This window comes from Sinohyriopsis cumingii, chromosome 18 (genome assembly GCF_028554795.1).
Source record: "Sinohyriopsis cumingii isolate HCF-2022 chromosome 18, ASM2855479v2, whole genome shotgun sequence".
Lineage (NCBI taxonomy): Eukaryota > Metazoa > Mollusca > Bivalvia > Unionida > Unionidae > Sinohyriopsis > Sinohyriopsis cumingii.
The window spans coordinates 98,818,800-98,842,668 of NC_142978.1; the positions used below are offsets into that span (position 1 = coordinate 98,818,800).

General features: G+C 33.8%; 1 protein-coding gene across 2 annotated transcripts in view; it reads right to left on the reverse strand.

The window, feature by feature from the left end:
- LOC149777571 (transcription elongation factor SPT6-like) overlaps positions 1-23,869 on the reverse strand; it is a 115,518-nt gene that overhangs the window by 24,600 nt on the left and 67,049 nt on the right. For both annotated transcript variants that reach the window (XM_089942191.1, XM_089942192.1), the window contains exons 27-33: positions 21,392-21,540; positions 18,072-18,212; positions 14,529-14,635; positions 12,513-12,601; positions 9,424-9,539; positions 7,236-7,358; positions 5,905-6,062 (exon numbers count right to left, since the gene is read on the reverse strand). In XM_089942191.1, the coding sequence (XP_089798317.1) occupies positions 5,905-6,062; positions 7,236-7,358; positions 9,424-9,539; positions 12,513-12,601; positions 14,529-14,635; positions 18,072-18,212; positions 21,392-21,540 (883 nt within the window). The remainder of the gene's footprint in view (positions 1-5,904; positions 6,063-7,235; positions 7,359-9,423; positions 9,540-12,512; positions 12,602-14,528; positions 14,636-18,071; positions 18,213-21,391; positions 21,541-23,869) is intronic.

Below are 23,869 nucleotides of genomic sequence, written 5' to 3' on the forward strand. Positions count from 1 at the left end.
GTAGGTGGTGAACTTTCATGTATGTTGACATTCTTGGCTGTAATTTCCAGTATGCAGACTACAGACAGACATATAGTTATCATACATTTATGTGCAATTCTCACTGATCAGAAGATAACAACAATACATTAAAACAGACTACCTGTTGGTTGCAGTGAATTTTATCAAACGTTTTAGGCCATTTAATGGTGGGTCCATTTAACTCCCTTTGTTTTGTACAACATGAATGATTTGAAAACATTATTACCAATTTCATGTCTCAGTTACACTTGGAAGATATTACGATGTTATCTTCAAAATAAGAAATAATGCAATTTCCTTGTGCAACGAAAATCTCATCAAGAACAAATCTGGGCATGGGAATAAGGTTGAATACCAACATAAATCTATTACATTTTATTTCCTGCAGATGCAAAAGACTGCTGCAGCCACAGGAAAACTATTGACTACACTCCATCTCATTCAATAATTTTCTTTTAACTTACACAAGGTGATAAACTTAAGCAGTTTGAAATCTGCCCCATCGACATTCTATGCTAATTTCATTTATTCCATCAGTACCTTCACTGACTGGTTAAATATCTCTGTATAAAAAGAGAAATTCCAAATTTGTTTCCCATGTACAGTTTAAGGAGAGATGAGGACACAATTTTATCTTAAGGGAGACATCCCCCTTTATCAAAGAAAAAAGAAGGGGAGGAAAAAATGGTCATTGGTCAATATTTATCTAAACTTCAATATTTGTCCCTCTTTCTTCCTGCTCCACTTTCTTATAGCTCTGCTGAAATCAACATCTTGGACAGATGTCACCTCTAGTTGTATAATTCTGACATACTCTGCTCCTTTTCTTTTTATCAATATTGGTCTGTGCTTCTTTCTGAAGGGGCATATACATAGCTAGCTTTGTCAGCTTGAATATGTTGGGAAACTGATCTTTGTGACTATTATGTACAATTTTGCAGAGATCATGGATATTATCTTTTGGTTATACTGCTCCTAAATAGGATATTTAAGAACATAAACTTCCTTTGTTAAATCAGTAGTTTACTGACTACTATGCCAAAATCTTATCTGTTCCATAATGCTGCATTTAGTCCATCAATGCTTGTACAGACAGGTGTTTAAATAAATATCTTTACTTCTTAATTGCATTTTTTAACCCTTATTTTATTCAATTTATCTTAACCCTGATATGGACACATGGTTTTGTAGAATACAATCTGCAGGGCAAATCTGATTAATTAAAAATAAATAAATTGCATTTTAGTTTTAAATTGTCTGTATTTTAATTAGGCTCAATATTCTGCCCTCTGTACATTTCAAAATACCACTGAAAGGGTCATGTCATCTTTTTTTTGTCTATCCAGCATGTACATCTGACTCGTATTTAACACCATTTCAGGCTCAAAATCACTCACTGTTGTTTCCATTAACATTTTCCCAGCTCCAATTATCTGATATACTTCATTACCTTAAAATTAGTGTCATCATCAGTATCATCAGCAAGTATTTGCCAAACCAAAATCAATGAACCATGCCAGGAATCAGACATTTTGGGTTTTCCAGGCAGCCCGTATTTTGAACAAACATTTGTAACAATCTCCATGAATGGTTCAAACAACGCCATAATTTTTATTCCTGCGCATGTTGTTCTAATCAAATTTTACTTTCACAACCAATCATGTCAGGCCTGAAGAACCCAGATGTGAAACAGTTGCTTCCCGAAAAACAGATGTTGCAACAAGAACATTTAAATAAAAAAGTACTTTGGCGAGCACATTTTCATATGAGACTTTCAACAAATTGGCAGGAGTTCTCGCGTTTCACTGTTCTCCAAGCGCGCAAATTCGTACAAATTTTGTACAATTTGCGCAATGGCATGGCCTGACAGCATCTCCGCTTAAGTGTTTGACATATCTAATGACTTTCCCACAAAGTCTCTCTGTTACTTCCTGTTTGTCATGCAGAGAATATGCTACATTGATTTCTGATCGGTGGTTATTGTTTAACATGAAGTGGAACAAGCAATAACCACAAATGAGAATTCAATGTAACATATTTCAATGTGCAACACACCAATAGCATTGCTTTCAAATCGAACAAAGGAGTTAAGATGCAATTCAAAGTAGAAACTGCACGTAAAAGTGGTTATTAAATGATGAGTAAAGTACTTCATTATACATATGGAACACGTCTGGAATGTATAGTGTATGTGGAACATACTTTTCGGTTAAGATAATTAGCATGAAATGGAGGGGGCAGATTACGAGCCATGTCACTTTGTGTTAACTTAAAGACAGTGAGTGGGTATTCTCAAATAATCTTTTTTGCTTTTACTAATAAAAATGAGTGCCTGTGACTGCATATTCTTTTTCAGATGGATAAAATTTTTACAGAATAACAAGTCAACTAATAACCATTCATGACTGCTGAAGACTAAATTAAAATGCACACTGTAAGTATCATTTTGTATTGATTTTCCGTCTCTTACATTGATATGTGTGTCATTTCAGCAAAAGTATCGATACATCAATGAAACATTTCACCCCTACAGTTTATTATGAACAAAGCTAATTGTAATGCATTTTCAAGCCGTAATAAAATGTATCATGTACTTATGAATATAAAGTAAGCAGCTGAAAATGTTCAAATCAACATTACAAAGCACTATTGAGAATCGCAGTGTAGTAATGAAGTAACTGGAGAAATGTTATTTTCATGTGAACTTTTAAAATTTATTTTTATCCATTGTGGATGAAACTCAAGCAGTATTTAACCCTACTTATTAACACCTGTATTAAGATTACTACCTGGGTTCAGCAGGTAGGCGAGTCACTCAGCCTTATCCCTTTGCCAAAGATGTTGGTAGGGGCTTTAGCATTTGGATGTTGGTGTGTTCATTGGTTTGTTTGTTTTTATCATTCTTCCTGACATCTTCAATAACCTAGGACACTATTTCACTTACACTTATGAAAACTGGAATGTGGATGCATCTAGAAAAGGGAAACTCGGCAATATGAAAACTATGTCACTGTGACCTGATTTAAGACTTGTGCGACTTTTGTATTTTCATATATCAATTTTGCTACACTCTTAACATAGTGAACTCTTTATCACCTATCCTCATGAAAACTGCTACGTAAATGCATATCAAAAGAGGTAACTCAACCATGCCAAACTTAATCAGTGTAACCCTTTTATCATCCTCTAGTTGCTTTTGTGTTTTCAGCTATTCATTTGTCATGCCCTGAACATCCTGGACAAAACTTGGTCAATTTGACTCACTTTTCAAACCAGAGTGATTTTTTTTCTCTCAAAAATTTGTTTGTTTATTACACTTTCAAAATATATAACACTAGTTCACCTACTCAGGAATACTAGTATTTAGATACAAGGAAAATCAATATAACAAAGTCTCAGCTTGTTATATAATATATTGTGCAATACTGAGACAAGTCATTTGCCGTAAGAAAACATTGCAAGTTTATCCTTCTGGTTACATAAGACAGGGGGATGGAGGGAGCAGCACAAAACTACAGGTTTCTGTAATGCAATTACCAGCTTATATTGACACATAATAAAACTGTCATTACAGATTTAACATTTAATTTTTTGGCAGGGAAAAATGCCTTGGTATGTACAAGAAAACCAATTTTTTGTAGTAAAAACATTTTGTCAGTAATACTTCAAAATGCATAATGTCATGGCTGCTTTAGCAGATGTCTCTATTTTCATGAGGATCTGCTAGATTTATGATGTAAGAAGAAGACATTTTAGAGGGTAAGAATATACATCCAGACCATTACAATCAATAAAGTGACTATTGACTGACCAGGCCTTCGGATACAGGACCGGTATGACAATCAAAGACTGGTAAGACAATCAAAGACCGGTATGACAATCAAAGACTGGTATGACAATCAAAGACTGGCGTTACAAAGGTGGGATGTTTTGCATTACACCTTACAGGAAATAGATCCACCATTGGTCAATCACAGTGGGACCACACATGCTAATTAAAACCAAGTAATTAAGAGACCATCCCATTCAGATCAGTCTGCTGATTCATTTAGTCAGCATGGTATTGCCTTGGAAGACACTAGACCTACAATGTAATATACCGCCCCTGATATTTGTGTTTTTTAGGTTGCTGTCTTACTGTCTAAATAACAGCACTGTGAAGTGTGTTCTTAGGTCGATTAACATTGGAAAGAAATGTCAAATTTTCAGGATTTCAGGAGTATCTCACACTTCTTGGCAGGCCATAACAACATTTTTCTACAAATTACAGTCATATTTTGCTAAAGAAGGACTTCACATAACTCTGGTGTCTTGTTTCTAATAAGTTCAATTCTCACACAAGCAAATGGACAAGTTGTCTAGTTCCATTAACCTACATTTCAGTTGTGCAGAATGTGATGGAAGCCAGGAATGCCAATTTGGATAAGTTAAACTATGTTACTCTAGCGAAATGAATAAAAATAAACTAATGTTGAAGAAAGTGTTTAGACAGCTTTGTTTCATTCAAGATACTTATACTTTTAACTGATCTTGTCATTCCCTGCTCAGTTTAAGACAGGCTATTTGGAAACAGACTCCTGTGGGATTTGGGGTGTGAGATGATAAACTATTTTCAGCTTGTTGGAAGATAGAAAATGACACCAAGTCCAACAAAGAACACACTGCCACAATATTCTGCATCTATGTCACAAAATATGTGCAGTTTAAAGCATCTGTTGTACTCTTTTAAAGTTGGTCTGGTTCCTGAATAAACTTTACTAAATCTGATATGAAACTCAGATCCAAATCAAACCTTGGCAAGCTAGTATCTGGATTTTTCTGCAATCATATTTCCATAATTTGTGCTTTTATTCCATAAGCCCATATTTTAAGGGTCATTTCTGTAAGACTTATGGCAAAATTGTAAGGGCTGGCAGGTCTGCTTTAGATCAGGCTGGAGAAAGACAAAACTCAAGCTCTTCCTTACTCCATTTGTAAGCCATCCAAATTTGGTAACTGCAGATGGTGGAAAACCAAAGTAATCATGCTTAGAAGAAAATTGGTAACGGACAGATGGGGGTAGATGGATTCATGGACATCATAACATAATACACTCCACCTTATGGCGTGCATGTAATAAAAATGAGTTATTTCCAACCAAATTAAGTTTCAAGTATACTGTAGATGACAATGCAAGTTACTACTGCCTTGTCCAGTTAAGTCTTTGTACAATCCTGGCTATAGATTTGCAACCAAAGCCAACAAGAGTCATGTAGGGGACACAATTCTTGGTATTTTAGAATTGTCTATTGTGGAAATGTAGTAAAAGTGTGGTAACTTATCAGTATACACCAATGTCAAATACTGAATATCATTCAAAGTAATGTTTTTGACTTCCTGCTGTAAAGAATTCTCTTGGCCATGATCTCATAAAACTCAATTAACCAAAAAACCAAAAATTTAGGTCTCTAGCTTATTATACAGCATTCTTTTGCAAATGCCCAAACATTATTAAACTGAATTGTATCCAATATTTACAATGTCATGAAACTGTATTTTAGCTCAATATAAACTCCATTAATTTACTACTATTCAATCTTAAAATGCAGGTATGGTCATGGAGCCAATTATGTTTGCTAAATTGTACTCTGCTATTGCTAATATTTTATTTTACTGCAGTATTTCCTTGTTGAAAACCAGATGTGTATAATGAAGTCATATTACTGAATGTCCATTTTTTGTGTTCTGCATCTAGCTGCAATGTACCTCAACATGAAGAAACCTCACTTTTCATGTGGGTCAAATATATGCTTCCAAAGAGAGAGGAACTCTATGGACAAAGTTAATTAAGTTACAAGTATTTCAGTAACTAAAACTTCAAATACATGCATTTCAATGATTTACCTTGATGGTGCTTTCTTTTTCTCTTCATAAAGGATTTTATCAATAATCTCTTTCTTTCCATCTGTATTTCTGAAGTATTTGAAATTGACAATGTCTCTGGCAAATGCTGCCATTGGCTGGACAAAGCGGGCAATGATTTCATCTAGGTCTTCATATTCCTGGAAATTAAATCAATTATCAGCTTAAAGTTTATTCAATTTCATTATATATGGATGGAGAAAAAATATTTTTGCAAAAGGTCCCCAAATGAATGGAAAGATAGAAAATACACACAAATCAGGGACTATAATACAGTATGGAATACAATTTTAATACTAATAACTTCAATAAGGGCTTTTTCATGGAAAAAGGGTGTAACCTATTTTTAATCAAGGATAGGAGAGGCATTATACACTATCATATTTATCTGCTGATAAGCCCATCAATGCACCAGTAAAAAGTGTGTGCAAATATTTACTACGAACCTACTGATCTTTTTATAAACACATTTCATCCTCTTTTTTTTGCAAAATAGGCTAGTCCCCTGGGATAATCAGTTTAGAAATCTTCTGATGACATTCAAAAATATCCATAAAAAAATCAGTTTTTAAAAATGAAAACCACACATTTTATGGTCATAAAATCTGAAAAAAATTAGTGACAAGCAAAGATTTTCAAGATGGCCATCTAAGTGCCTTTTTTGGAACTACAAAAGCCTACCTGAACACGGAAGAGCAAAGGAGAGTCAGAGCTAGAAACCAAATATATGTTGCACCACTTTACATCCTGAGGAAACTATTCAATCAGATTTCATAAATATTAGTCTAAAAGTGTCCGAGGATGGACAGAAGGATGGATGGACTGATAGCAAATACAACATCCTATATTAAAAAATCACTGCATCAAAAAATTAGTTAAGGAATTCAAAACGAAAATCAATTCTGTATAACTGTATCCTCGGTAATGCATATATCAAGGACCAAGTTGTACAACAGCCCATGTTATATCAGGGACCATGTACATAACTGTACAAAATGAAGTCATATGATGGTTACTATAGCCACTCAAATACTAGTAGTTACAAAGTAAACAATTATTTCAGTAGTTACAAAGCAAACAATTATTTTTTCAAACATCAAAATCTTATGAGAAATGCAACACTATCTGAAATAGTTATTTTGTTTTTAATTCTCTACTGCAAACTTTACATCAAAATTTGATATTTGATAGATGATTCAGTGAACAAAGTCAGCATACTGCCACAAACTCCCTAAGGGTGATTGATTATGATCAACAATTTTATTAATAGTTAAAAACATAACAATCTGATTTTCTCTTTTCCCTTTACAAACCTCTCCATTAATCCGGAGTGACTGTCCCAGACTGAATGCATTCTCTTTCCCTTCCTCTTTTATATCGATATGCTGTAAAATACCATCTGCCACCTTCCATGTCACTGTCAGGTGATCAGAACCCTGCAGGAAAAAAATGATGTTATGGCAGGACTGAACTGATAAATCAATTGATGTACCTGATTGCGTATTATAGATTCATATAAAAATAGCATAGACTCAGAAATAATATTGTGCCTGCAAATCAAAATTTATTGTGTTTATTCTCTTTAAGAAATATTGACTTAAAAAGAGGTATTTATCTATTATAAACAATCTTTAAGTGTGCCTGTGTATTGGGATTATTAATTAAAATATTATTGTGATTCAATCATGGCATAAAAAACTAACAAAATTTGACTTGTTTATACCACCACTCTCCTGACTTAGCTTAACATGTGTGATCATTTTGCTCAACCAATGATTGCACACTTCTGGTCATCTTAACCAATGGCTGCACACTTCTTTACATCTTACTCAAGCAATGGATGCACACTTGTGATCATAATGGAATGTTACCTCATACTGAACTATTAGGGACACATGAGGAACTCAAACTGATGTATCTACTGTGCAAGATAATTGTATCTGTTGTTGTACAAGGAGACAAAACGGATTCCTGTTAGAATTACATTTTAAAGGATCCTCATGAATTTTAAGCCACTGTTACTGCAATCTAAACTGTTAACCCCCTTATATCTAAGTAGATAAGTCAAATGACAAAAACCTTCTGAATATGATGCTGATTGTGTTTTTCTAATTAATCTGATCTTAAAAATAAATCAAATTTGTCAAGGACACACACGCACATGATGTCAAGCTTTTTGGTTTTATGCTAGTTCGTTCCACACGGCATGGTCAATTTTATCCTGTATGCAAGTCTAGCTCAGTACATTTTCAGGTCAGCATCATTATATGTAGCTAAAGCTACCTAACTAGTTTTAAATACTTTGTGTAAAACAAATTATATACTGTTAGCTACATTTAATGACATTGACCTGAAAATTGACTGTGCTACAGATAGGATAAAATTCTCAGTGCTGTATGAAATGAACTATGACAGAAAACACTGATCCATGCACATAGACTATAGACCTATACACTTCACAGCCCCTCCCAACTCTCTTAACTACAGAAAACTTAGTAACAGCCAGAAATGTCAAGCATCTCTATTGTGCCCCAGTTGAATCAAAAATATACCTACAATATTTAATAACAAATAATGCACTTACCAGCCAGAAGGAATCATTTATCCATCAACACATTAACCAATAAGCAAATTTTACTGTAGCGCTTGTCATATTTCCAAGACAGAAAAATAAATTTTCAAAGAATCTGTGAACTTGAAAGTTTAGCACATGGTTATCTGCAAGGGTCCACATTTGGAGGGTCTTTTATAGACGAGGGTAATTCTACAATCAATTTTAAGAACAACACAAGTATGTCAAATACAGTTTCACCTCCTCCAAAGAAAAGGAGAGTTATATTCTATAGTGACACAGATCTCTAATTACCCATGAATAATCTAAAGCAAGATGTTACTCTTCGTTACAGCTTCTACTAAGTATAAATACAGTAGAGCTGAACACCAAGTATCTTTCATTATTTACAATATAACTTTTCAACATTGGAACTGATGAAAATGAAACATTTTCTTGTAATAAATATTATTTATTGTTAATTTCATATAACATCCATATATTAAATGTGATAATACCTCATTACCATGCAACGTTTTATGTTGTTATTTTTCTTTGATCACGCGTATAAACTGTGTACTTTGGATGCAATGTTCATTCCACAGCCCTCATTACATATTTGTATTAATGAGCCGCATGTAACATTTGGACATAAACTATATTACACTAGTGAAGAGGGTTTTTTACTTTAAAGGAAAATATTGGGTGAGAAAAACAATCTACATTGGGGTTTGGACAGAGACAAGGAAATCCTGGTTGCCGGGTTACATTATATGTCTCCCTATGAGGCTTGCCTCGTTGGTTGACAAATGAAACCCCCTGACTGGGATTTCCTTGTGTCAGTCCAAAACCCAACATAGATTCTATATATCTTGCTGCTGGATCTAATAATGCAGTTTTGAGATAGACAAACTGATGGATGGAAAGAAAGACAGACAGATTAAAGTTACCTTGCTGCTTGGTCTGATGATGGCTTCACCTTGATCCATTCCTTCTAGTAACTTTTCACACTCCTTGTACCCAATATTGTGAAATGATGGATGGGCAATCACTCTCTTGATGTATGCTATAAAATTGAATTATCTTAGTTTGAATGATCCATATTAATTAGTCATTTCCCAATCAGATGATGTCATAAGAAGAGTTGGTCCATTTCATTCTGATTACCTTTTTTCCTACCCAATGTAGTTTTGATATATACCATTTTTAAATTTCTTTTGCCACTAACAGAAAATTAGAAAAATCTTATCCATGTTTGGAGTACAGTTGAGTTTGCTGCCATCAATATAAAAAGGCTTGATTTCATTTCATTTCTTTCAAAACAGTGCTGCATTTGAATTCACATTACTGTTAATGATATTACAAAAGAACAATAACAATTTTAATTATAATCATGTTGTTGTTGTTGTTGTGGGGTTAAACACCATTTTTCAGCACAAGATAGGCTATACTTGGTAGCCAGTATTAATGGCGGAGGAAGAACCAAGGAAAACCATGGAAAGAACCACCGACCCACAAGAAGCTACTGGCAAGCTTTCTCACATACCCACATAGGCCGAACCTGAGACTCGAACCCACGCAGACAGAGGTGAGATGGCAGTGATCCATAATGGTGAGCACTTTAGACCACTTAGTCACTCAGGGCCCCTAATTATAATCATGACAAGTTTATGTATTTTTTAACAGTAATCATCAATATCCTCTCATAATTTTTAGAATTTTTATCATATCAATATTGGGGTGGGTCAAGCTTTATACAGAAAAATATTTCACAATAAATGAATAGAAAGTATTCTTAAAATCAAATATTTTTCTTTAAATGCTGATTGATATTGTTGTGTCAGCTTTGTGATTTTTTGCTCTCACACATCCATGTCTTTCCTTCATTTTAAAATTATCTTTTATTAATTCAAGATATCTAATGCTGAATTTACAAATACATGGTTGTAAAATTTACTGTATGATATCAACCATTCAACAGCATCATATTCAAGCATTGTTCAAAAAGTTGCTCCCCTGCTAGTTTCTTTCCTAGAAGCCAAATGCATTAGCTGTTGGCCTTGAAATCAGGGACAGTAAGATGCTTAATTTCTTCCAATTAACAATGTTTTGAGGTTTTTTGAGCTTTTCATTCTTCCTCTGTATCTGACAGCACATCTGCATCATTTGTCTCACACTGAAAAGCCTTATGCCAGGATGCATTGTGTGGAAGTTGGTCTAATTCTGAGCAGTTTCTTTAAGATAAAGTTGTGTTAATGTTTTTCCACTTTCGAGTGTGGATTGGCATCATTTCTACAAATCTGAAAGCCCTCTATGCCAGGATGGATTCTGTCAAATTTGGTTAAATTCTGTCAAGCAGTGTTTGAGAGGTTTAAAACAGCTGCCATATTTGATAACATATTGGCATCATCTGTACAAACCTGAAAGGCTCCTTTCTGTCATGATAAATCAAATTCAGTTAAGCAGTTTTGCAGAAGTAGTAGTTACAATGTTTTTTCTATTTTCATTCACAGTGGCATTTCTATTTTTAATAAACGCAGCCACATTTTATAGCAAATTAGTGTAATTTAAGTTTTTGAATGTTCTTTCTGTCAGGTTGATTTCAGCCAAATTTAGTCAAATTCTGTTCTTAAGTTTTTGAGAAGAAATCACTTAAAGAGTTTTTATTATTTTTAGTAATGTTAGCCATATCTGAAACTAAATTTGCATCATTTATATAAATCCAAAAGCATTACAGGTCAGTTGATAAGTTCACCTGACATTATGGTCATGTGTGTTGAGCATTCACAAGAAAACCTGTTCAGATTAAGTTTGGAAAAAAATAACCAATTATTTTATTGATATAGCTTTCATGTAATTTGATGAAAAATGTTTGGTATGTAGAATTTGGATTAGATAATTTCACCTTCATCACTTAACAACAACAGCAACAAAAAATCAGACAATATTGAAAACTAAACTTATAAATACAAAATCCCAATAATTACTGAAAAAAAATCATTAGTTACTATGGAGCATCACAGATTGAGATAAAAATTATTTACTTTACGTAAGTAAAAAAGATGCTACTAAGATATTTTTAAGACTTTGTTGCCTGAAATTGCTTCAAAAATTGAAGATATCAACCATGATTCACACTGAAAATTCTAGTCCATATTGGCTACTCAAGTTTTTACAAGCACATTCAATCCCAAAAGATATTGTACCAAATCAATTTAGTTAAGGTAACAACTGAAACAAATGGTTTGCATGTATGTAGTAGCATTTTACAGCTCTTTAGCACAATAGCAGCTATATGGTGCCAACTAAAGGTATAGTTTAAAGTATTCAAAAATGAATTGCAGAATTATTTTTGGGAAGATATACTGAAGCAAGTAGACAGAAATACTAAAATGTAAGATAAAAGATATGTTGGACAAGAGATACTGTCAGATTTCAGACAAAGTAACTAAGGCCAAAATGAATGTAGCCCCCAACTTAACTTTTTGATCAGTAAACTGTAGCCCCAACTTAACTTTTTGGCACATGTTTAGCAATATCTTACGACTTTACACAAGTTATAGGCATAATGCTGAAGGTATCCAAATGTATTCAGAATCACTTTGCAAATATTTCACCATATTTCACCAGTTAAGAAAGATAAATTATATCAACTAACATGTACACGTATGAAATTTAGGAAACGTGAAATAGCTTCAATATTTTGCAAGCTGTAGAGGTTATTCTGACAACTAATAACCTCAGTCAAACCTGAAACAAAAATATCCACAAATAACTGTCAGAGCCCATTTTTGAAAATTTTCTGTGCAGGCTGGAAATCGGTAGTAACAATTACATCTCCAAAGTTGGCAACACTTAAGGCACTAAAGTGATAATTCCATCTTGAGCCAGAATTATGTGAACACTTTAGTGTAAGCATACTTTATTATTCAAATGATGCAAATCAGGTTGGGGAGTAAAATCGTCATATGGTTCACAACCTGAATTCATAGGCTGCTGATTTTGCATTAAAAACGCATTAAAAATTAAGAATCCTTACTTTGCCTGGCTTGTTGCTTCTTTTTTTCTTCTTCTTTGCTTATGTCTTCTTTTTCCTTGTCATAATCATAATACATGTCTTTCTGTGGCCTGGAAAAAAGAACGGACTCTTGAAGTGTTAAACTTATTCTATTACAGCCTTTGCCTGAGTGAAATGTTCTCCTATAATGTTGCCAATTGGATATTTGCTATGGTATAGCACCAAAACCGGTACAACTTTTGTTCCCATGATAGACAACAACAGCAGATTCAAAATTTTACATCATGTACTACGAAGTCACATGCATGCATGCGGCAAAAATGCCTGCTGTGACAGGTGTAATATCCATAGCCAGGTATAGCATCCTGCAGTCATGAGGAAATACCGTCTTAAAATATATCCAAAATGTTAGCCAACTGGAACTCAAGAACTGATAATGTTATGTGCTAAGTTTATTTAACATTAACTGCACAAGTTTTGCCAACATATATAATGTGACAAATCAGCTGTTGGTGTGTTGTGGTTTTGAATGGTCAACCACACACTTTTGCCTATACCAGAAAAAGGAACTGACCCCAGGACTGTAAAGCAAGCACATTATCTGCTGTGCTGTGCACCCACCTCCATTATACCTTCAAACTAGAAATATGTTCATAGATGTCCCACCATAGTAACTGAAACAACCAATTTATATAAAAAAAATGATATCCAAAGTGTGATGTATATACCAATGAGTGGATGAATAACAGTAACAGTCATTCCAGTGTCACGGTGGGGCAGAAACAAAACTATGCATAAGACTCATTACTCCAAAATTGAATTCTCTTTAATTAAAATTGGTTCTCTAGTTTTGTAATCTTCATACTGTATTATTATTATATGTCATTAATTGGAGGCCAGGACACCAGAGTGGCAACAGATCTGCTTTGCACCTTAGCCGTTTAAAATGCAGTCCCCAAATCTGGCATGTGCAATAGCAAATGGTTCCATATTTCATGTCAGTTTTCCACAGTTTCTCCAGTCTCCTCCATCTCAAGAACACTGTGTAACACTCAGTAACAAGTCAGTCAGTTGAAGTACTGAGTGAGGCACTCAAAAGGACAAGGTGATGCATGTGGCACCAGTCCCTAAATACGCAGCACTTCCACTCGAGATTCTCTCAACATTTACTAAACGTTTAAACTATTTCAAGTTTAAGGAAAACAGTTTATCTAATCTGATAATTATCAAGATCTCCAGAACTGAAAATCAAAAATATGTGGTCACATTCTGTTGATCTTTTTATTTGCTTATCAGATTACAGAATTCACATTTATGAAAATGAAAAACATACTGGAACATACATTCTGAATAATAAAACTCTCCCCAACATGAAATGCAAAGCTTTATCAGCTATGTTACTAAAAATATGCTGACAGTAATTCCCAAGGTCACGAGAACATTTACATTTATTTGTCTGTCATATCTTAAAAAAAATATCTTGATTTAAATTACACTGACCATTTATCTTGTCAATATATTTTCTTGAAAATACAAATAACCTATATAATCGTTTTTAATGCAAACAGCATGGATCCAGCTGTATTATAGCACACTGGCAGATCTGAGTCTATGTCTGCTCTACTAATGTTTTGAAATGCACGGCAGAGATTCTGGCCAGTAATCAAATAAATGTCAAATTAATAAAACAATAGCATAAATTTAATGAATTATGATCTTCCATAACTTTGTTAAGCATGAGGTCAGCCTTGTGAAAGGTTATCACATGTGAATTTGTTCACAGACTGCATACATCAAATTTCAATGATCTGGACAGACTCTAAGCATGTTTTAAATTTTTGAGGTATGAATTTCAGTTTTTGTATGATAGTTTCATAAATATGGTCTGCTTCTTCATCAAGCAATGAAAGAACTGTGTCATCTAATCTGTCCTCAAATGTATGCAGCTCATGTGTAAAATATGGAAGCCAGAACTTATTCGACAACTGATAAGTAATCAAGATACCAATCTCAATTTTCAAATATTCATGTGCTTACTTCCATCTGTTCTCCTTGTCCATGAGATCTGATGATCTACAGGTGAGGTCCACCTGGAATCTGTCAATGTCAATCTTGATGATTCTGGCATGTACTGTCATATTGGGCTGAAAGCAGGAAATGAACACAATACATTTGTGTATACCAGGCCAGTACTGAAGATAAAATACTGTAAAAGATGTTGATGCTAATCATCTTGGATCAAATTATTAATGAACCAAGAACCTGATAATGCTTTTAATCAAAAGTTGCTCAATTCTGTGCAAAAAACCAACATGTATACTAGAGATGGCTGGATTAGTACACCTATAAACTAATATATAATTAAGATTACATGCCAATACAATAACCAACAATCATTCGTGAATATGATTCAAATCAAGTATTGGTTCAAAAAATGTTAAAATTCCAACAACTGCTCAACTTATCAAACAAAATTATGTTCAATAAATAGAATAAATCAACAGAACAGATGTAAACAAAATTAACTAAGTTATACAAAAACATATCAGTCTTATATTTGCATCTGTCCACACAAAATCTATTGATGCAGCCACTGTGTTTCCATATCCTTGGTAAATGAAACCTTTCTGTGCAGGTAGGCATAAGTTTGGTTCAAAACAATAGCAATATACTGATTAACATGCTTGAATAGAATTAAATATGTATCAATAATTTTTTTTATATCTGTATATTTGTTAAATGAAAGTGAGCTGCTAATGCTAAAATGTTAAAGAGCCAATGATATGTTTTTTTTGTATTGTATGTTAGGTCTCACTTTGTTGGGTTTTTCTTTTACTATATTTACTGCCAGTCAGTCAACACCCAATAAAACATCTATGAAATTTTCATAAAAGGTTCAAAATTATAAATTCAAATCAACAGAATAATGTCATAAAGACACTGTATCATAAGTGTAAAATGATGGCACAACCAAACAACCTGCTACACACCATTATACATCAATCACGGGCTCAAAAAAACTTGGATAACTACCAAATTCATATAGTTTATTAGGATAAAGTTTTGAAACAAAAACAGAACCAAAAATGACAGAAAATGTTCACATTTAAAATCCAACCCTTACACTTACTCTGAGATGCCAACCAATGAACAGGATTATCAGAAACCCTAGAGTAAATTTTCAACTCTAGGTAGCCTGAGTAGAATGGATAACATTTTCATTAACAAAGAAAATTCTACACATACATGCACTATATACATGTACCTATACAACTCAAGTCCAGTTAAGTCCAAAAGGTTTATCCATTCTACCAATTTCAGAACTGTGAATTTCTTAACATTTTTTGTTACAACATTACCATACACATTAGTTCTCATCACAGATTACCAGCATCTCCTATCTCTCTTTATCTCTGCTGTCGTTTATCACCGATTAACAGTCTAATTGATTGTTTTCTTGCTACAGTAAAACTGGGCTTGAGCTACTTTTGCTACTGGTGGCTGCCTGTCATGCATGCATGGATTGATTTTATTATATAAATGTACTGCTATGAGCAACCACATGCAGGACACAACAAGAAACCATAATGTTAAGTAAAAAAATGTAATTTGACACCGCAATGAACAATCACATTGCAAAAACTGACATAAACACAATGACCTTCATTTAATCCTTTGCAACCACGACTGCTTACAATGGTTTGCAGGTTAAGTGCAGATTGTTCTAAACAACCCTGCTAAGAACAACTGTATTGCAAAACTTAATCCTTTTTAAACACGACCAGTTAGGATTGTCTGTTCTAAACAAAAGCTGAGTCAGGCTACTGGTTTTCAAAAACTTGCATGTAGCTTCACATGCTCCTGACTGTAAACCAGACTAAAGTGCATGTCAAAAATCACCACTGTAGTGCAGAAATCATGCAAATCCCAATTATAATTAACCATTCCTTCTTCAAAGGAATCATGAAAGATGTACATAGTTAATTCAATGGTTTGTATTGTTTCTTTATCTTTGGCAAAAACCACACAACCCCAATGCCATAATTAGAAACCTTAAATGGCTTGGCTGTAGTGGTCAAATATGCTGATTGTCACATTGCCAATCCATAATTCCTGGGGTGAATGCAGTCCTTGTCTCTAATAAGTGATGATCATTTTTCAGATTTGATTTTTAGTGTAAATGGCTTTTGTTGTTTGCTGCTATTGTATGATGAAGTTTATAAAACCCACACACCTAGTCATCAATTGTTCACCTGGTTACACTCTTTGTTTACCATGTTAATCTCTTTATGACTTCTGTGAGGCCACTGGCTTTTGTCTCTAAATAATTTTCTTTCTGGATTGTTTGATCCTGTTTCTTATTTTCTTCATTTCATTCATCAGTACATTTATATTTCATATCTACCCAAAGCCTGATAAAAACTGCTAACTCAAATACAGGATGAGCAAGTGTTATCATCACTAACTGTACAATTCTTAAACTACATATGAAATAACTTTGAAATTTATGGACATGTGTTGTTAACTTATGTACAAGATAACTAAATATTGCTCTAATTAATTTTATCATTCATGTGCTATCACATGTACATTTAATCTTCAAATATACATGTGAATGATTTATGACAGATGTAAATCGTTATTGTGATTCAAAAAATTTGGACATGAATGCAGTATTTATTTAAGAAAAATAATTTGCATGTACAATAACTGTATTTTTTTTAAAGCTTTGTTGAATTTTGACCTTGAAAACTGATCATTTTGTGCAAACCTGTTATGAGAGGCTGTCTGTTGTGAGAGACCACTGGATGTTGGCAGAAGAGATGGCTGCTCAAGACATGTTTTTACTGTACCTACATTATTTTTTACACCAAGAAACCACATTTTATGTACCAATCTATTGTACTGGTTATGAAGTACTTATTCCCTGACTGTGTCCAAACTCATAAATATCTGTATTATGTATTTTTATTTTCTGATATTTTGAACATATCATTATTATTATTTCTGTAAAAATCTTAATAATTCTGCAAAATCTATATTCAGTTCCATGTTCTCTTCACTAGGTGACTGGGTCCAATGATCGCATTTGTGCATCATTTTACTAATAAAAATATACAGTCTAATTCTGTTAATACGACATTGCCTAGTCTAGCTTTTTAAAAAAGGTTGAAGAATGGTAACAACAGACTGAAATCATTTAACAAGGCATTCTCTTTGCTGGACCTACGTTTTATTAAGCTAAGAAAAAAGCAAAAAAATAAAACAGACCTTAATCTAAGGTGAGGAAGCATGAACAGATAGATGGACATGTCAAACTGGTGGGCTCAAAAGTTATTAAACCCATTCTCCAACTACAAGAAGTATTTACTCAAGTCACTGAACAAGACATCCCTTTTTGTAAAACTTGCCTACAAAGAAACTTTAATAATAACCTTAAATAAGGGTGTGGATGTTTATACAGATGGATAGATGCATATACGGAAGTCAAAAAAAGATCATTACAATTATCAACAAATCTTAAACCCCATTTGCAAAAGTTTGCTACAAATTGATGGATTAAACCATTTATGGACCTACCTTGACCCTTTCTGCTGGATTTTTAACATTCTTATCACTGAGTAACTTGGTTGGTATAAAACCGCTGACACCATTGTCCAACCGACATCGTACTCCCACTGCAGAGCCTGGACAGCTGCCAGCATCAAAATGACTCCAGACCTGAAAGTATGTGAAAATATAATAACTTATAACTCCTAATATCATATGAAAGGCTGATGTTAGAAACAGGTATCAAGGTATGAAAAATACTGACATCTTGGAGGGTTGAAGAGACTGTAACCCACACAAGATCAATACACGAGTTGGAGGGTGGGTAACACCATTTTTCAGCACAAAATATGTTATACATGGCAGTCATATGTTTAGTAGAAGCAGAACCCAGGAAAAACACCAACCCATAGGAAGCTACTGGCAAACTTCTTCACATATCCACGCTGTCACGCTGCAACTCACGTGGAGAGAGGTGAGATGTGTGAGTGATATGCAAAGGTAAGCATCTTCGACTACTTGGCCACCCAGGGTCAAAGGTCAATATATGAAAGGCTTATGTTTGGGATAGGTAATAAAATATTTAGAATACTTATCACTTGGAGGGTTCAAATGACACTAATTTACACCAGATTAGACACAAGAAGACAACTTCAAGGGGGGCCCCGAGTGGCCGAGTGGTCTAAAGCGCTCAATGTTACGGATCACTGCCATCTCACCTCTGTCTGCGTGAGTTCGAGTCTCAGGCTCGGCTAACGTGGGTACGTGGGAAAGCCTGCCAGTAGCTTCTCGTGGGTCGGAGGTTCTTCCCGGGGTTTTCCAGGGTTCTTCCTCCACCAATTATACTGGCCGCCATGTATAGCCTATCTTGTGCTGAAAAATGGCGTTAAACCATACAACAACAACAACAACAACTCCAAGGATATTGCTGTTCATGCTCCTTTTTACTACCATACATTTACTACACTAAATGATCTTTTATCAGTTTTAATTTCTTTACATGTCACTAGAGAATTTATATTAACATTTGATTATTATTTGAAAAATTATTGTGAGTTCTTTCTAAAAGCAGTTTCTAGAATTGTTTCATGCAGATTTCATTCTAGGCTGCACTTTTGTACCAATGCCACTTATCCATATTCTTTGCCACAAGAAAGTTACCTCCATGATGCCCATAGAGTGCATATAGAGTGTGTGATTTGGATTTTTAACGTAGCTTTAACAGTTCTTCAGTCATATCGCTATGATGTCTGCAGTGTGGCAGCTTATAGTATGTCTAGCACGGGGGCATCATGCCGAAGACATGTTGCATGATGTCCCACCCAGACATATTATCCTGACACCAGGCCAACCAGTCCTAACAGTAACCTATTAATGCTGAATGCCTAGCGAGGAAGCTGTTAGTACCATTTTTATAAGTCTCTGGTATGACTCAGCCGAGTTCAAACCCGTGACCTCCTGCATCTGAGGTAGACACCCGGAGCAGCTGAGTGCATGAAGAAGAGCCAAGAAAATAAAAATAAACGATTGTTATTGCTGATGTTAGATTGAAATAAACGTATCCCATTTTTACTGAATATAGTTACTGAGACAATAATTTCACTGACTGACAGAAATGTCATATTGATTTTTATTAGCTTGGGCACCAAATGAGAGTACATGATCCAAGATTATTCATGAAATCTTCAGCTAAAACACTGCTGCATTTATTTCTCAAGTAGTATACAAAGAGTAAGAAGTGCATATTCGAGATTTCCAAAATTATTTCTTTATAGAGGGTTATAGTTACTCAAAGATGAGGAATTCAAATCCCAATATGGAAGGCCCAAAACTGGAGAATCTAACAACTATTACAAGCATTTGGATCATGTATTACTTTCTGGAATAAATATTCACTTTTCCAGCATTTGATACTTTTTATAAGTCATTTTTGCATCAGACTAAAAGCACAGTCTGCTACATTTTCCTTGTCAACTAAAATAACCTTAACAGAGGACATTACTATTTTAGCAGGTACAGAAACTGCAGATATCCATACTATAGTCTAACTCTACGATGATTTATTCAAAGCTTGTAATGCTGGCAAGTGACTATTTATTGTAGAAATTGATCAACACCAAGACTGCAAGTGATAATGATGTGTGTTTGAGTTTCTTGAAAAAACAAGAAAAAGGTAAGGGTGTTTCTGACTCCCACTTGTTTCCAAATGATGCCACTTTTTGACCTGTCAGGGGCTAAAGGGCCCCACATTTTTCATTCCTGGAATGACCACATGTCTTTATTTACTGCACACAGGGGAATGGAGAAACAATATCAAAAGTAGGGTCTAATCATTTACCTAAATGTTTTGCTGCTCTTGACAAAAAATTGACATAAAAGGAAAGTGTATTTTGTCCCTAAGTTTAGTAAGACCATAAAGTTTGCTATTATTCTTAGCAACACAAACTATATTCAGTACCAGAGAATGGACAATGTCCCTTTAGTATGAAAACAATTTGAAATTCCTCAAAATCCAAAATGAAGGGAATTTTCCACTGAATATTGTCTTGTCTGTACAATGCACTATAATGTCACCTTTATGACTATAAAACAAAATGTATGATACAAAATCTTTAAGACAAAATCTTAACACAGTCGATGACAACAGTGATGTTGGTGCCACAAGTGTGGTAATTTTAAATACATCAACCTAGATGATTAAAAGAAAATCTAATATGACAGTTTATTTGTCAAATAATAACGTAACTTCAATGTTTTATTGTGGAGTTATAATTTCCATGTATTTCATATTTGCTATGCACATGAATTTAAAGACCCCTCAAAACAATTATTTTCATGCTAAAAAGACACTTCGCAAATGCACAAAATTTTTATATTTTTGTCCTACCATTTTTCTAAACTAGAAGTCTTGTTTTCTTATTTTAAAAAAAAAGAGCATTTCTTACACCAAGATCTAAAATCCGATGATCCACATGACTGAGAATTAAAGTATGCATACAAATATTGTTTTAAATGCACAGATAAATGTTTACTGAAATTTGGTTCTATACATCACTTATTAACTGCCTAGCACCTGTGTGTAAACAAGATACTATCTCTCATCCCAGGCATTAAAATGAAATTACTACAATAACCTTGACTGTACTCTAAGTCTAAATCATCAGGTATCTATCTTTCCAGTTATGTCAAAATAATGCATACCAGCATCTTTCACATACAGCTAAATCTGGATGATGTGTTGGCACAGAAATTCAGGCATACCATGTTGCATATTATAATTCAGTTTATAAAGAAATAATCTCCATTATTATAAGCAAATTAGTCTCTTTGTTTCACGAAGTGAAGCTCACCTCACTCAGCTCTGGGAAATCATCCTTGTTACAGAATGGACACTGCCATAGTCCGGTTGTGTCATTCCTAACTGGGTTGGCCTGATCCAGCTGATCTCTCTGTGGCTTTCTATGTGCAATGCCAATTATTTGTGACATAACAAGTTTACCTGTGAATGCAGATAATAAAAAATTAGCACACATTTCAAGACATCACATCTTCAGCTAATGTATGGGAAAGGTGCAACATCAAAAACGTGTTATATCATTTAAAATTAATGAAGTATATTTGTTACTACATAGTATATGTCTTCACATGGTCAAAAGAATTTTAACTTCGTGTTTATACTATGTAAAATTTATGAACTTTATTTAAATTTAATGGCAATGGCTTGATGAGGAAAATATTTTAAAATAAGTTTCTGAAAAAAGTAAAATGAATAAGATACTCTATATCTTAAAATTTAACGAGTTTGAATACAACACTTTCTTCATAATATAAAAATACATGGAAATTTTACACTATATTATCTTGTACACCTTACATTTTCATCAGGTTTCAATATTAAAATGATTATTTGAATTGTTCTAATGGTTACATGTAAACTATGGATAGAATGACCAATACATTATTATATCCCAATTTCATTATACTGAAGCAAAAAAATTATATGAAACTGAAAAGGAACTTTACAATGTGCTTGTAATACCGGACATTTTCTTACATATGATGTTGTTAAAAAACGGACCTCAGTGTATTATTTTTCAAATGGCACAAGCGATTACAATATACCAAAACATTTTAAAGCGGTAAAATTGTTGCAAAATTAGTGAATGTAGCACAAATGCAAATTAACATGGGGGGGGGGAATTGACTGATTCTTTAACTGCATGTTATATCTGGGTTTACTAGGATTCACTAGCTGTACAATATCTTACATCTGGGTATTTACTAGGATTTACCAAATGTATATTATGTTACATACAGGTATTTACTAGGATTTACCAACTGTATATCATGTTAAATACAGGTTTTACTAGGATTTATTAACTGTACAGGATATTACATACAGGTTTTACTAGGATTCACTAACTGTACAGCATGCTACACACGTTATACAAGGATTTACTAACTGTATATTATCAGTGCTTTCCTTATCAGCTGGGTGCCAGGTGATCTACCTACTTTTACTTTACACCCAACTAATTAAAAAAATATATATATTCCCTCTGAGGTGGGTCTGCCAAACCCCCTGCCTACATTGGCAACTCAACCTCCAACTTTAAATCTAATGGAAGGCCATGAGTATGTTACATCAGGGTTTTACTGGGATTTACTAACTACATTATGTTACATATGAGTTTTAATATGATTTATCTACTAACTGTAGAGTATGTTACAACTAGGCATTACTAGGATTCACTAACTACATGATGTCACATATGGGTTTTTTAATATGATTTACTAACTGTATAGTATGTTACTTACAGGTCTTACTATGATTTACTAACTGTATAGTATGTTACTTACAGGTTTTACTATGATTTACTAACTGTATAGTATGTTACTTACAGGTCTTACTATGATTTACTAACTGTACAGTATGTTACTTACAGGTCTTACTATGACTTACTAACTGTATAGTATGTTACAGGTTTTACTATGATTTACTAACTCTATAGTATGTTACTTACAGGTCTTACTATGATTTACTAACTGTATAGTATGTTACTTACAGGTCTTACTATGATTTACTAACTGTATAGTATGTTACTTACAGGTCTTACTATGATTTACTAACTGTATAGTATGTTACTTACAGGTCTTACTATGATTTACTAACTATAGAATGTTACTTACAGGTCTTGCTATGATTTACTGACTGTATAGTATGTTACTTGCAGGTCTTCCTATGATTTACTGACTGTATAGAATGTTACTTGCAGGTCTTGCTATGATTTACTAACTGTATAGTATGTTACTTGCAGGTCTTGCTATGATTTACTAACTGTATAGTATGTTACTTGCAGGTCTTGCTATGATTTACTAACTGTACAGTATGTTACTTGCAGGTCTTGCTATGATTTACTAACTGTACAGTATGTTACTTGCAGGTCTTGCTATGATTTACTAACTGTACAGTATGTTACTTGCAGGTCTTGCTATGATTTACTAACTGTACAGTATGTTACTTGCAGGTCTTGCTATGATTTACTAACTGTACAGTATGTTACTTGCAGGTCTTGCTATGATTTACTAACTGTACAGTATGTTACTTACAGGTCTTGCTATGATTTACTAACTGTACAGTATGTTACTTGCAGGTCTTACTATGATTTACTAACTGTACAGTATGTTACTTACAGGTCTTGCTATGATTTACTAACTGTACAGTATGTTACTTACAGGTCTTGCTATGATTTACTAACTGTACAGTATGTTACTTACAGGTCTTGCTATGATTTACTAACTGTACAGCATGTTACTTACAGGTCTTA